The 15,000-nt window shown below is 44.9% G+C and overlaps 1 protein-coding gene across 1 annotated transcript in view; it reads left to right on the top strand.

The window, feature by feature from the left end:
• tmem145 (transmembrane protein 145) overlaps positions 1 to 15,000 on the top strand; it is a 58,814-nt gene that overhangs the window by 13,789 nt on the left and 30,025 nt on the right. Inside the window, exons 5-7 of the mRNA XM_063199647.1 lie at positions 2,441 to 2,542; positions 13,147 to 13,231; positions 14,121 to 14,192. Coding sequence (XP_063055717.1) covers positions 2,441 to 2,542; positions 13,147 to 13,231; positions 14,121 to 14,192 — 259 coding nt within the window. The remainder of the gene's footprint in view (positions 1 to 2,440; positions 2,543 to 13,146; positions 13,232 to 14,120; positions 14,193 to 15,000) is intronic.

The following is a 15,000-nucleotide window of genomic DNA, read 5'->3' as shown; positions in this document are numbered from 1 at the left end:
AAACAAACAGAGATTTTTAATAAAGTTTTCTCAATGTTGCGTAATGCTGCTCCAGGCGCCAGGGCCAATGTTGCGCAACGCAACATCAGGCATCAATGGGTTAATACAGTTGAGCAGAGTATTTTATTCTTAAGTATGCGTGGACATTCATTCATGGCACAGTCGTACCTGCTATAGTGCTATGGATGACACATCCTCTACATGTATTGTGCACTCCTCCATCTCCATCCCATTCACAATGAGAGTGAATCAATAACATCCTCCGCACATTTGCTGTTTAGCATAGACGGAGCCTATGCTTTGCCTCATGCTTTCTCTCCGGGCAAGGGCACCGGAACAAGTTTTAATGTGGTGGTGGATTTTTTTCTATTCTTTATTTCTTAACAATGTTACTGCTGCTGCATTCCACTCATTTGTCTATTTTTTTTTATTTATTATTATTTGTGGTTTATTTGTCAGGGCAAGTGCACATTATTACAAACATGCCATGGCAAGGCCATGTCACAGCTTGCAGATGTGGGACAGTCTACAGTAAATGTTGAGGAAGCCTCATTAAGGTAGCCCAAAAGTGATGCCCTGGACGTCATCATAAGCCTCCCAACGTCCCCTTGACCTCATCTTAAGCCTGGCAACACCCCCCTACTGCACTAATGCCCCTCGATGGCAACTAAGCACCGACCCCTCTCAGCTGTATCCTTCTCAAAACCCTCCAAGGGCTCCCCAATGGCGCCTGGGGAGCAGTAGAGCCTGCCTTGAGACACACCAATTTAGATGACGTGTTTGAAGATGGTTGCCTGGTTATCACCATACTGTACTAATCACAAGTGAGATAAAGTCTATAGACCTGCCTACTGTAAATCCCGAAAGGGGTGTGTGGTTCATGATTGACGACTGCAATTTATTGGGCATTACTAATGTGTATCATTTGGCATACGTAGCCATAGCCAATTGTGTCTATTCATACAAACTGCAGTCGTCACCTTTCCACGCCTCCCTGCTCTCTGATTGGAAAGAGACAGGGACCATGACCTGGTGCCCGCGCTGAGGGTGGACTCTATGCTGTTTTTCGGAACGATTGTGCAAAGCAGCATGGATTTCCCAAGCTTTGAAGATTGTGTTGTTGTACAGTATGTTTCTATGCTGAATGTGTCTGTGTCTGTGATTTTTGTTTGTTTTAGCTGAAGAGCTTCAATATTGGGTTGTAAGCGTATGTTCCTATGCTGAACGCCTCTGTGCTGTGTGCCTGTGATTTCTGTTTGTTTTAGCCGAAGTGTTCTCCCGTGTTTGTACTGTGTGACTGTCTGCTTGTTTCGGTGTGGTGTTTGAGGGCACGTAGCGTGGGAGGCATGAGCAGTATATAGGCGAGGGAGGGGAGGGGAGGAGAGGAGATGAGATGAGATGAGGGTTAGGGAGGTTTGTGGAAAAGGTGTTTGTTTGTTCCCTTCCCTGCATGTGGAGGTGTGTCACTCAACTTCTGGTAAACCCGCAGTGTGAATGTATCACGCTGCGCTGTGTGAATGTGTGTCTGTGTCTGTGTCTGTGTGTGTGCTTGTGTGTGTGTCTGTGCGAATGTGTGAATGTGAAAATGTCTGTGTATGAGAGAGAGAGAGAGAGAGAGAGAGAGAGAGAGAGAGAGAGAGAGAGAGAGAGAGAGAGAGAGAGAGAGAGAGAGAGAGAGAGAGAGAGAGAGATTCATCAACCACTCTCTGGTGAATGTGTCCTGTCACAGTTTGAGGTGTTGAAAGTGGCTGCCCTGAGGTGTTTGTGGGTGGCTGTGACTGTGTGTGTTTCTGTGTGTGTGTGTGTGTTTGTGTGTGTGTGTGTGTGTGTGTGTGTGTGTGTGTGTGTGTGTGTGTGTGTGTGTGTGTGTGTGTGTGTGTGTGTGTGTGTGTGTGTGTGTGTGTGTGTGTGTGTGTGTGTGAGTGAATATGTGTGGTGTGAAGAATCTTCATAAAATATTTGGATATTCATGTGGTGCTATGAATCTGTATAGTTTGTGCAGGTGAGTGGTGGTCTGTTTATGTGAATGTGTCAGTGTTTGTGTGTATGCGCGGACTTGTGTGTGTTTGTGTCTGTGTTTGTGTCCATGTTTGTTGTATGTAGGATCTTGTCTGTGTCCCTATTCAGGTGGAAGAGTTGAGTGACTCAGTGTGTGTGTGTGTGTGTGTGTGTGTGTGTGTGTGTGTGTGTGTGTGTGTGTGTGTGTGTGTGTGTGTGTGTGTGTGTGTGTGTGCGTGCATGTGTGTGTGTGCGTGTGTGTGTGTGCGCGCGTGTGTGTGCGCGCGTGTGTGCGCGTGCGTGTGTGTGGGCGTGTGTGCGTGCATGCGTGTGTGCGCGCGTGTGTGCGCGTGCGTGTGTGTGGGCGTGTGTGCGTGCATGCGTGTGTGCGCACGCGCGTGTGTGTGGGCGTGTGTGCGTGCGTGTGTGTGTCCTTTCTCAGGTGGAGGTGGAGGGGGATGAGGAAACTCTCAGCTGTGTGGGGGGACGCAGTTTCCGCTCTGTCAGAGAGAGGTGGTGGTACATCGCTCTAAGCAAGTGCGGGGTAAGTCACTCTGTGTGTGTGCACATTTTTTGTGTGTTTTTGCAACTACTGTTTTGTGTATGCTTTTAACAGGGTGTGTGTATTAGCTTGTGTGTGTGTGTGTGCACATTTTTGTGTGTTTTTGCAACGCTACTGTTTTGTGTATGCTTCTAACAGGGTGTGTGTGTATTAGCTTGTGTGTGTGTGTGTGTGCGTGCGCGTGCGTGCGTGTGTGTGTGCGTGTGTGCATGCGTGTGTTTTGTGTGTGCTCGCGAGTTTATGTGTTTCTACAAGTGTGTCTGTCTTTTGTGTGCAGTCATGTGTGAATATGACAGATGAATAAATGAGTCCCGTTGCCCATTAACGTGCAAGGCTGCCCTGACATTCACCAAGGTGCCACGCGGTGCATGAAAGAGGCATGCATCTCTTTTTGTTAAGAAATGTTTCTTGTTTAACAGACTCTTGTGGAACAATGGCTTTTAAAAGCCTGTTGTGTGGTGTGAGGTGGCCTTAATTTCAAAATGAACGTTTCAATTTTTAAGGGAGGAAGGAATTTTATGGGCTTGTTATCTGCTTTGGTGGAACTGAATACGACCAGTAGTTTTTCCGAAAAATGGCTGTCACCGTTTGTGTTTGTTCTTTCAATGAAGAGAATATTTTTCCAAAAATGGGCTGTCACTGTGTGTGTGTGTGTGTGTGTGTGTGTGTGTGTGTGTGTGTGTGTGTGTGTGTGTGTGTGTGTGTGTGTGTGTGTGTGTGTGTGTGTGTGTGTGTGTGTGTGTGTGTGTGTGTGTGTGTGTGTGTGTGTGTTTGTGTGTGTGTGTGTGTGTGTTCTCTGAGAAATGCAATTACATTTATCTGAATGCCTTTGCTTCTTGCTTCCTTTAAACATTAGCACTATTTGCGTGTGTGTGTGTGTGTGTGTGTGTGTGTGTGTGTGTGTGTGTGTGTGTGTGTGTGTGTGTGTGTGTGTGTGTGTGTGTGTGTGTGTGTGTGTGTGTGTGTGTGTGTGTGTGTGTGTGTGTGTTTAAGCGTGCGCACCGGGGTTTGAAAGGAACAGTTGAAAGGGAGGCTGGCTGTTTATGACAGATATCCTTCAAAAGACTTTCGCTGACAGGGCAAATGGCAGCCTCAAAAAATATTCAAAATGGAGTTTTTTCTGGCAAAGATGGATGGTGTTTAAAGGCAAGTCACCTAGCTGTCACCTTTTCCAATTTCTCTCTGGAGACTGAGCGGGATTTCAACGTTCTTCACGTCTCGCACATACAAAGCTAAATCTCATGGATTTTCCGCTAATCCCCAGGTGGTTTCACGCGAGGTTACATAGAATAACAATTTCGGGTTTCGTAGGCCTACCCTTGCCTGGCTGACACACAGTGTGAGCCTGTTGATATTGAGCGTATGGTCACAGCGTGTGGTGATGATTTCGGTGCATCATGAATCCAGCTGGGTGCTTCTTCACACAAGCATGAGTTGGTGGTTAGTAAGGTCATCCCTTCACCGTTGGCAGATTCGTGGGCAATTCTAAGTAGTTTTCTCTGGAATTTAAAACCGTTGGGTTAAAAAAACGAGTGGATTTTAGTGTCTACTACAACTATGGAGACAAATGAGATTCCTTTGGCTTTTGGTGCCGCTGGTATCTCAAGAGACAATCTGACTGACTCACTCTTTGCTGGGAAAAAAACACTGCTAAAACAACTACTTCATAAGAATATGATCAGAGTGAATTTTCAGAAAACACACTGCACGCTGATTAGATTACTGTTCACTTTGCTCTGTTTTGTTTTCAGTTCACTCAAAAAATGAGAAATAAAAAAGTCAAAAGCATTCACTGAGTTTTGCTTTCTGAACATTCATTCTCTGATCAAGCATACCTGGCTCACACCTGCATTAGCTTGTGCACAAGGACTTTCATGTACTACATCATAACAATATTGCTATGCCATTACAAAGAGTCTAAGTGAAACTAGATTCATTACCACCAGGGCTCTAAATTAACTTTTAGTAGATGCTTATCTTAGTAGCCAATCTCACTCTCAATAATGGGTCGAAGTGGCTTGTTAGTTGGTCTTTTCTACCAGCTAAAGTGAAATTTCACCAGCATTTGGTCGGGTGGCTGGTGTTAACTTAGAGCCCTGATTACCATTCTAGTAACAACAATTTGAAGACTGAGTCTCTGCACAACAGCGTATGGGGCAGACCAGTGATGTGTGGACATGAGAGTTTTGAGGACAGTTCTTGATGGTCTATGATGATGAATTGGATTTTTGTAATGTTGCTAGTCGTGGAATGATGGCGGAGAAACAGAGTCAATTTTGTGGAGCTGTGATGATGATTAAAAGCAATCGAAAGTACTTTTCATCTTTGGTTCATCTTGGAAATGAAATCGACTGTCATAGAGCACTGCAGAGAGACACAGAGGCACTCTGCTCCTCTCAATTTACTTACTGTGCTTAAGTCCCTCAGAGGTTGGCAAAGTGAAGTCAGAAGTGCCTCTTACCTCACTGTTTCAATTTGATGAACTACTCAATCAGCTTTTGAAAAAACTGTTAAGATTAAAAAATACTTAAATATGCTACAAAAGACTAATAAACTACACTAATATACTTAATATACAGGGCAATTGCTTGTGCAGCAAGGCACACACATAAATACATACTGACAGTAGATACCAAGACAGGGGAGACCATAAATTATAGTGTGGTAGTCAAAAGGTTAAATGATTAAAAATTATAAAGGTTATACACTGAAATAAAGCTAGGTATTTCTTAGCAAATGCTATGCAAATTCTGAGCACGCTGCTGTGGTATTAGTGACATAGAATCACCATTTACTACGCCGTCGACCCGGGTTCGATTCCGGCCCGGGTCACTGCCAATCCTTCCCCCGTCTCTCTCTCCCAACTCATATCCTGTCTCTCGTCCACTGTCCTGTCAAAAAATATAAAGGCAAAAAAGCCCTAAAAATGTCTAAAAAAAAGAGAGAAAACAGCCTTGCAGCATTGCACTTCATAACCTTCCTAAATGTGACTGCCGCAGGCATGGCCCATTTTGCTAAATGTCGGCCATGCAAAAGTAGCAACATGCCACCCGTTGGTTACTAGAGAAGTACCCTGTGTGGGTGTGTGCTAGATTCACCCAGTTTTCCTCTTAACGTTGAACAACCACCAAATAGAAGTAGCTTTCTGTGAAACAGTGAAGCGTGATTTTTCTCTCTTTAGTCTAGATGAACCACTGTACTGTATATGGGCCTGCATGTGTGTGCTTTTGGAGAGCAGAGTGCTTTACTGAGATTTACTGAGGATTTCCAGCACTGATCTTCCAGATCTCAGGAGGAGTGGTTCCCAGACAGGTGTGGCATGGCAAATGCAGCCTACCGGTTAGTCTGCTATCTTCCAGTAAAAGTGAAAACAGCAACTGTTAGAGTTCACAGTCCCACTGAGATACAGAGCAGAACATCTGCTCAAGTCAAAGATAGATCACAGTGTGGTTTATCAGGGCTGGGCATTGGCAACAACCTTACAGTACAATACGTGTCACGATGCAGGGATCACGATACGATACACATTGCAATACATGATGCAATATGATATGCATTGTGATTTTTCTAATGCAACTGGAAGGCAATATAATGCCAGAATGCAATGCTGTAATGCAATGCCAAAAATATGTAATATTTACTTAGTTACAATGCTAAATTACTTGACTTACAATGCATTACAATTACCTGGAATTTAGTGGTATTCAGTGTGGTGGGTCAGAAAGCTATTCCTGAACCTGGTAGTTTTTAGTCTGCATGCTGCCAAAAACACCTCCTGAATGGGAGATGAAATAGTTATGACCCATGAGCTTGATTTACACTGTAATAAATTGCCAGATCCATATTTAGGCCGACAGTTCTTTTGGCGAAAGTAACTTAAGTAATTCACAAGTAGTGTAATGCCTTACATTTTAAATATAGTAATTTTGTAGTGTAAGGGATTATTTTGAAAAGTCAGTAACATCTAATCAGTAATGCATTACAGTTTTTGAGAAACTTGCCCAACACTGGAACTCATCAACAGTGTTCATGTATAACGACAAATACCGGTAGTTTACGTCTACTGGCAATATTCTTCACTCCTAAACAAAAGTAAGTGTGTGGACTTTTTTCTACTGACTAGGCTGGGTATTGGCGAAAACTTGTAGATATTTCTTATCATGATACAGGGGTCATGATATAATGTGTGTATCAAAGGAGGCCCATTTCAATATACAGTTGGAGGAAAAAGTTAGTACACCCCTTGAAAATGTCCTACATCTGTCGAAAATTGGTAGTAAACAAGGTCTGATCTTCCTAATAATCACAAGAAGGAACAAACACTGTCTGCTTTAATAGAATAGAATAGAATAGAATATACTTTATTGTCATGCCAGCATTAAAATTGCCTTTGGTCTCACAGAATAAAAACAGGATACAAACACAGGATTACCCCCCACCCCCCACCCCCCCTCCTCAATGGGGTTAAAAATAATCCTAGAGGGTCAGCTGAAGACTTATAGAAATAAACTGGAACATGCATTTACACTACTGACAAAAATGAACAAGAGTCCACTTCATTGTACCAAAAAGAATAAAGGGGTTTCTACAAAAAAAAGGTTGCTGCGCCTTTTGAGGTTTGCAAAAAAGCATTTATATACTTCACAGAATTACTGCAAATACTCTGTACTCCAACGTGTAGGGGAACACATAATTGCAAGTTTGGAGGAAAATTGGAGTACCACACCTTAACCAATTGCCCATCCCCACTTGTAAGTATGATTGCAGTAGCATCATCATATGGGCCCAGTTTTGTGCATCAGATCCTTGTCAGTTTGCTATTATCAGTGGAACAATGAACTCACAAGTGACATTTTACAGAAACACCTGAGGTAGTCTGTCACACGGTTACAGCGCACAAAAGGAGGGGTGCTGACGCTGAACAGCAACCTATATTTTAGAAGCAAATCATCTTTAGAATAGCTTCAAAACACTAAAATACACATTCTGGAATAGCCCGGTCAAAGCATTGGCATAAAACCAATGACCTTTCTGCTAGCCCCCCAGCAACTGTTGCTATGTCAGTCAAGGCCATGATTGAAATGAATGTAAATCAGGATATTTTCTAAATCACATTTCATGGGTATTAAGCTGTTCTTTGCAGACAGAAATGACGTCTTTGAATAGTGGACATGTATTACAGAGTAGTGGGCAGAAATGACTGTTGAATGCATTTGAAGGCCACATACATAGACAGCATTACTTGTAGCGCCATAAATTGTGAAACACGGGAAGGAATCTCAATAAAAGAGATGATTTCACACGCATGCACAAGCTCCATAACAGACAGGCCAGGCTAGAGCAGAGCAAGTTATTGGCTAGCCTTGAGCTATTAACCACTAAACCATGACAGTACATCACTTGTACATCGGTTGGTTCTGTAAAACAGTTGGACAAAATATGTGGCAGGCAGAACTTTCCTTTTCCGAACATCATATGCTGCTGCAACTTGTGGTGTGTGCTTGGGTGATTCAGAAGTGAAGACGCTCCCTGGTCAAGACTAAATCTTATCATGCAAAGCATGAAACGACGATTTGATGATTTGGCAAAAGGCATCTTCAGTGTCTTGGGCAAGCCAGGGCAGAGCTCCATACCAGTCAGGCCAGGCCAGAGCTGGGTGTTGGCTAGCCTGGGCCAAAGCCAACTGTTGACTCCGTCAAACAGTCTGGCGAAAGCTAAGAGGAATACTTCTCCGTGGAGGGTGGGAGATGGTCTGATCTTACTCTGCCAGTTAAATTCATTGGAGATCCCAATTCAAAATAAAACTCATATTGTGCTTTATAAGCATGGCTGTTACAATATAGGGTCGCAAAAGCATACAAATAGCAAAACAAAAGTGTGAATGGTGTTACCATTACCAATCAGAAACGGACTTTGCGGGTGAGTTCTGCGTCCCCAATTTCAACTGTTTGCTGATTGGCTAAACAGTGAGTGAACCGAGCTTGGAGGCTTTTGCCAGATGTGTGCGGAGCCAAAATCTTTGGGTGGAGAACATAGGATGGCATCGCCAGGCTAGGTGTTGGCCAGCCCTGAGGAAAACAGCAGGTCTTGGTAGAGTTCGAGAGACAGTTAATTTGGCCTAAGCTATCTTGTCTTGGGTACGCCAGGGCAGAGGCCTGGCCGGCTCTGAGGAGAGCAACAGACAGGGCTGGACTGAGACCAGAAAACGGCCCGGGCATTTTTTGGCATAGCCTCTCGTGCAGTTGTATATTATAATGGGCTCAGACCTGTCTAGCTTAAAGATGGACTAATGGGCTGCCACACCTGGTTGTTGGGGGGAGTTTTTGTTAACCCCTTAGTGCAGAGGTATAAAATTTACCTTCGCCAGAAGTGTAATGGCTTTGTCTTAATCTGTTACTTAAGGCTCTCAGTAATGTCATAGCAATGTTGTTATAATGTAGTTGAGTATTTTCAGCAAATAGTGAATGGGCACGCTGGCGACCCCATCTCCAGTAAGAGGCTAGACAACAGCCCCTGAGGACTGTTGACCTACCAGGAACATGCCCTTTTGGCCAGATGACCAATCCAGCCCTGGCCACAGGTCTTGGGAGAGTGGGAGAAAGGAGAGCGGGGGCTGTTGTGTGCTGCTGGACAGAGAGAGAGTGCTGCGGCAGGGCAGGGCAGGGCAGGGCCAGAGCAGGGGCTGGTGATGGATGGGAGGTGAAATGGTGTTGGACGGCTGCTGAAGCTCTCTGCATGTCTGTGCCGCCGCTGCCGCAGGGAAATGCCCCCGCTGCTGTCCGCTGCCACTTACTGTCACCATGCCTTTGCTTTCCTCACTCACGCACTGCACCCTTTCTCTCTCCTCTGCTCGTACTTTCACAGCCTTTCAGAATGTGTCTCTTTCATCTCTCTCTCTCTCTCTCTCTCTCTCTCTCTCTCTCTCTCTCTCTCTCTCTCTCTCTCTCTCTCTCTCTCTCTCTCTCTCTCTCTCTCTCTCTCTCTCTCTCGCTCTCCCTCTCGCTCTCTCTCTCTCTGAACAAAGGAACTTCATATTCTGTGCTTCTAAAGTGACAATCCGGTGCGACCAGTGCAGGATCAGACATGAATTTATCAGGACTCTTATCGACACTTATCGAAACATTAGTCTAGTGCAGTGAAAATAAATAAGAAATGGCACCAGATCCCCCCCCCATTGTTCTCTCTATTTATTTGCCTTTCACTGTCCTCGTCATCTTTCTATCTCTCTATCTCTCCTTATTTACTGTAGCCCACTATCTTATAGACAATTTCTTTCAGACTGTTCTCTCTCTTCACTGCCTCTCGCTGTTTGCCTCTTCATGTCTTTTCCTGGATGCCTGTCTCTCTATTTTTGTATCTCCATCTCTCTGTCTGTCTGCTTCTCTCTATCTGCCAATCAATTGTTCCTTTTTTCTATATATTTCTTCTCAGTGTCACCATCTCCCACATAACTATTTTTTTTTATTGTTTCTGAAGCACCTTTTGGAGAGGCGCTGCTGAGTTGTTTGTGAAGCGCATTCATTTGCCACTGTTTGAAATGCGCTATACAAATAAGCTACCTTTCGCTCTCTCTTTAATATGTTTGTGAAGCGCATTGTGAAAAGTTGCCGCTCAGCTCTTTGTGAAGCACATTCAGTTGGTGCTGTATGGAATGGGCTTCAAATAAGCTACTTTTCTTTCTTTTCACAACCCCCCTACCCCCCCCTCGCTCTCTCTCACACGCACACACACACACACACACACACACACACACACACACACACACACACACACACACACACACACACACACACATCATTGTGAGTCTAACCTCTCTGTTCTCTCTATGTGTTCTCCTGGCTAGTCTCTTGGGGTCTTGCTCTGTTCTTCATCACTGCTACCTCTCTCCCACCCACCCCCGCGCGCACCATCCTACATACTTCCGCCAAGAGACTTGTTGGCTCCGCACTACGTCTGGTACCTGTTTTCTGTGGAGCAATGTTGACCGGTAGGATTTGCGCCGGTGTTCTGACGAACGGTCCTACATTGTGATTTTTATCCTACGGTAGGATGTTCTGTCAGACGTGTCTATTAAACGGTCCTACATCGGCATAGATAGACGTCAGACATGTTTGTTCAACAACTTATAAGTTAAATCCTGATTTTTCAGAAAATTTGCTTCCTGCTTCCTGCAATCGTGTCAGATCAAACAACGTCCAGACCCTGAATACACAATGAAATAGTTTGTAGTATTATGGGATGCTCAGGACCAGGCTAAGAATGAGCTGCGTGCACTTCTCTGCTGCCTCTCCTCTCTCCTCTCCTCTCCTCTCCTCTCCTCTCCTCTCCTCTCCTCTCCTCTCCTCTTCTCTCTCCTCACTTCTCTCTCCTCACTCCTCTCTTAGGGTGACCAGCTGTCCGGACTTCGGCCGGACAACCCCGCCCCTTAACTTTCTAACCTAGCGTCCTAGCGCGCACCCATTGCTTCGACTTGCCGAATCCCCGCCTCCGTGGAGAAAAACAGTGAAGTTGGCATTCTAAACTGTAGGCAGAAATCAGGGAACAGCGCTGCCATCTTACCTCAGACTAACTCAGCTGCCAACAGCAGTTTTACTTGTAAAACAATATTTTTGGGGGGAAGGATTTTCGCATTTCATTACCTCACTCCGATAAAGGAGTCATCAGTACCACTAACTGTATCAGAGACGGCAGGTTACGATAGACAAATCCTTCCGTTGTTGTCTGTGTAGGCTATTTCATTCTTTTTTAATGTAGCCTATTTTGTGTAGTCATGCATTCGTAGGCCTAATAGCCAACAATTAATTTGATTTACTTTACTCAAAGTTGGTCAGAAGTCTGTTTATCAGCGGTGTTTTAAGGGAGGCAACCCGCTTCTGTCAACCTTTTTTTCATGCAGACGCTGGGTGGAGCTCAAAATACAGACAGCGCCCGTCCAGAAAGACGTTTCTTTGCCCTGTTTGTAAAGTTGTGAGAACCCTCGTATCGTTGTAAAGCCATTCAGCGGACACACTTAGTTGCACTATGCATTGCCACCAGTGCAGGAAAAAATGGGAAACAGACAGTAGACACTAATATAGTTACCTTGTTTAACTTTCATACAGTCAGTTAATGAACTTCATATAGGGCTATTGCACGGAGATTTCCCCGACATAAGGCGACAGCAATACAGTTAATTCAGAGTTAAGTCTGGGCTTATATCTGGAGTAACATGGCGGCCGCAGATATCGGAAACGCGACCGACTGTCAAGGTCTAGTTTTGCGTCTATGACGTTGCCTCGCATCTCGAGGCCATAAGCAAAAGGCTAGGAGGAAAGGAAAGACAAAGAGAGGGACACACGGATGTCGTGAACAGGTCGTAAAAACGGACCGATGGCCACCCTATCCTCTCTCCCCTCTCCTCTCCTCTCTCCACACTCCTCTCTTGTCTCTCCCCTCTCCTCCCTCCTCACTTCTCTCTCCTCTCTCCCGGCCCCCTGGAAGCTGAAGGCAGAGAGAGAGAGAGCAACGTGGCATCATGACAGAGCGTGAAGATTGCACGCTGAATTTGGACAGACTATCGCGTGTTTGCACTATGCCTTTGCAAGTTAAGCCGTGCTCCACAACACCCTGTGACAGGTTAGGTTTAGGGATGGTTTTGGTCTGGACACAATTTTGCAACACATTTTCCAATCCCTTGCTTATTTCCTTGTTGTTCTTGGCAAACGTAAAGCAGCAGAAACATTGCTTTACTGACAGGTTAGGTTTAGAGATGGTTTTGGTCAGGGCACAGCAGAGCATTTTCGTGTTTAGCAACAGAAATTCGCCGTGGCAAAAGAAAATCGTCACAGACATGGCGGGAAAACGGCACAGACCTCGTCACGTGACAAAAGTGCTTTACCGTTGCGTTTGAGGAGCACGCCTTGACTTCAAAAGGCGTCGCTCCACCACGCAGAATGCACTAGCGTGCGATACATACGCTAAAACATGATAGCAGCCTGGCAAGAGAGAGAGGGGGAACGAGCGTCTCCGCTCTGCCACTGCAAATCAAAGGCTCTTTGCTGCCTGCTCAAATCAGCTCAGCTCAACTGCAAACTCCCCGTGCTTTGAAGTCTTTTATATGGGATGATCTCTCGTGGTAATAGGCCTCTCTCTCTTCCTTCGCTCACTCTCCTCTTCCTCTCTCTCTCTTCTGTAAATCGCTTTTATCAGTCCTCTCTCTCCATCTTTCTCTCTCTCTATCTTTCTCTCTCTCTCTCTCTCTCTCTCTCTCTTTATCTATTCATCACTTCTCATGTCCTCTACCCCCTCTCCTTCTCTCCCTTCCCCTCTCTCCCCCTTCGCTCTTCTGGTTGCTATCTGCTGCCCCTTTCTTCTCCATTTCTTTTTCATGTCGTTAATTGCCAATGTCTGTATATTCCTCTGTCACAGACACTACCTGTCTCCTTCGCTCTGTGTCTCTCACCACGCGGCCGCTCACATAGATTTATTAGTCTTTTCCTCTCCCTTCTCTCTTTTATTTATTTCTCTCTCTCTCTCTCTCTCTCTCTCTCTCTCTCTCTCTCTCTCTCTCTCTCTCTCTCTCTCTCTCGTTCCCCTCTGTTGCTCAGGGGGATGGGCTGCAGTTGGACTACGAGCTGAAGCTAAGCAACGGCGAGTCCTTCTGGACTCAGCACTTCTCGGCTGATGAGTTTGGTGAGTCTCCCAGCAATGATGTTGCATTAGATACAGTAGCACACTGCTATTACTTATCTGTTGGCTCAAAGCTACCACAAAGATATCAAAGCTACCACCAAGAAGCAGTCTTTCTCCTCAAGGTTGTCACCTTAGCCTACCATGTTGTTGAGAATTCCCCCTCACCCCCTAACCCTAACACTGTTTTCAGGTCGACCAGAACAGTGCCGGTGCCGGTGCCCACAGGCACTAAAGTGCTTACCTACGAACCACCTGCGTTCATACCGTGCTCTGAACTTTTTCCGCATGTGACTGTGTCACCCGGATGAACCTGCTGATTTCCACATTGTCGTCACAGTTCGCAGAGAAAAAAACAACTATATTTTGGATTACATCGCGAACCAACTTTCTGGTTCGTGAACGCTAAGATCTGCGGTGTAAACACGCCAGCCGGTTGGTGATTAGGTGTGGGAAGAGGCACCAGCACGGTTCACAGTTGACCTGAATACGCCATAACAGAACTATCTGGGCATAAGAACTACAGTACCCTAAGCGTACACACACACACACACACACACACACACACACACACACACACACACACACACACACACACACACACACACACACACACACACACACAAGAACACACACACACACACACACACACACACACACACACACACACACACACACACACACACACACACACACACACACACACACACACACACACACACACACACACACACACACACACACACACACAAGAACACAGACAAGTAGAAAGAGAGGAGATGGAACTTTCAAGACAAAAGTGGAGAAAAATACCTCAGAAAAAAATCACTTCTGTCTTTTTTTGCTTCTACTTCATCCGTTCACTCACTGAATGATTGATTGTCTCCTTCAGGTATCCTGGAGACAGACATCACGTTCCTCCTGATCTTCGCTGTGGTCTTCACCCTCTCCTGCTACTTCGCACGTGAGTTCCTCTCAATTCCACCCCGTCCCACCTAAGCTTTTCAAAACCCAACACACAAGCTAAAAAAACAAGGTTTAACACTGCAGGAGCACAAAGTAGTTTTTGTCTTTGATCGTCCTACAGGTGGGAAGTGGAATTGTCACTCCTCGCCTACATTTTGGAGAGCAGTTATTAGCAGAGAGTCGGTGGAAAGGAAATATTTGGTTACAGTTCATGGATGGTAGCAAAACAAATGCTGAAGTTACCATATTATGACTTAAACTACTGAAAAAATGTGAATATTATTTTAAAGGACCAGTTCAGCCAATTTCAATATGCTGTTGTATTGCTCACGCTACCCTTGACTTGTCAGTACCCAGTGATGCCACATTTTTCGGCTAAGCCCTTTCCGAGATATGAGCTATTCTTTTGGCGGCAGCGTTTGTTTACATTTTTTTTTAAATGAGCATAGGCCTACTCCAAATATTTTCCCAAAAGGTACCACTGTTTGCTAGTTGTCTGCTGATGTTGTATAACCTTTCGGATGTTTTTGGGAATAAATAAAAATGATTAAAAAATATATATATAAACAAAGTGCTGCCCCTATTACAATGACCAAGATCTCAGAAAAGGCTGAAGAAGAAAAAAAAACCTCAGGTACTGACAAGTCCGGGGTAGTGTGAGCATTACAACTGCATGTTGAAATTGACTGAACTGGTCCTTTAAGGCTCAGAAAACTACTCCGGGTTCTAGTGCGTTAAGATCCTTACTGTATTTATCCGGTTATTTTACAGTTATCATTCAAAACAGTTTAGTTCCAAGCACCTGG

The sequence above is a fragment of the Engraulis encrasicolus genome, chromosome 5, assembly GCF_034702125.1.
Source record: "Engraulis encrasicolus isolate BLACKSEA-1 chromosome 5, IST_EnEncr_1.0, whole genome shotgun sequence".
Lineage (NCBI taxonomy): Eukaryota > Metazoa > Chordata > Actinopteri > Clupeiformes > Engraulidae > Engraulis > Engraulis encrasicolus.
Note: the sequence above shows the minus strand (reverse complement) of the source record. Positions and strands in the feature narration are given on the sequence as shown.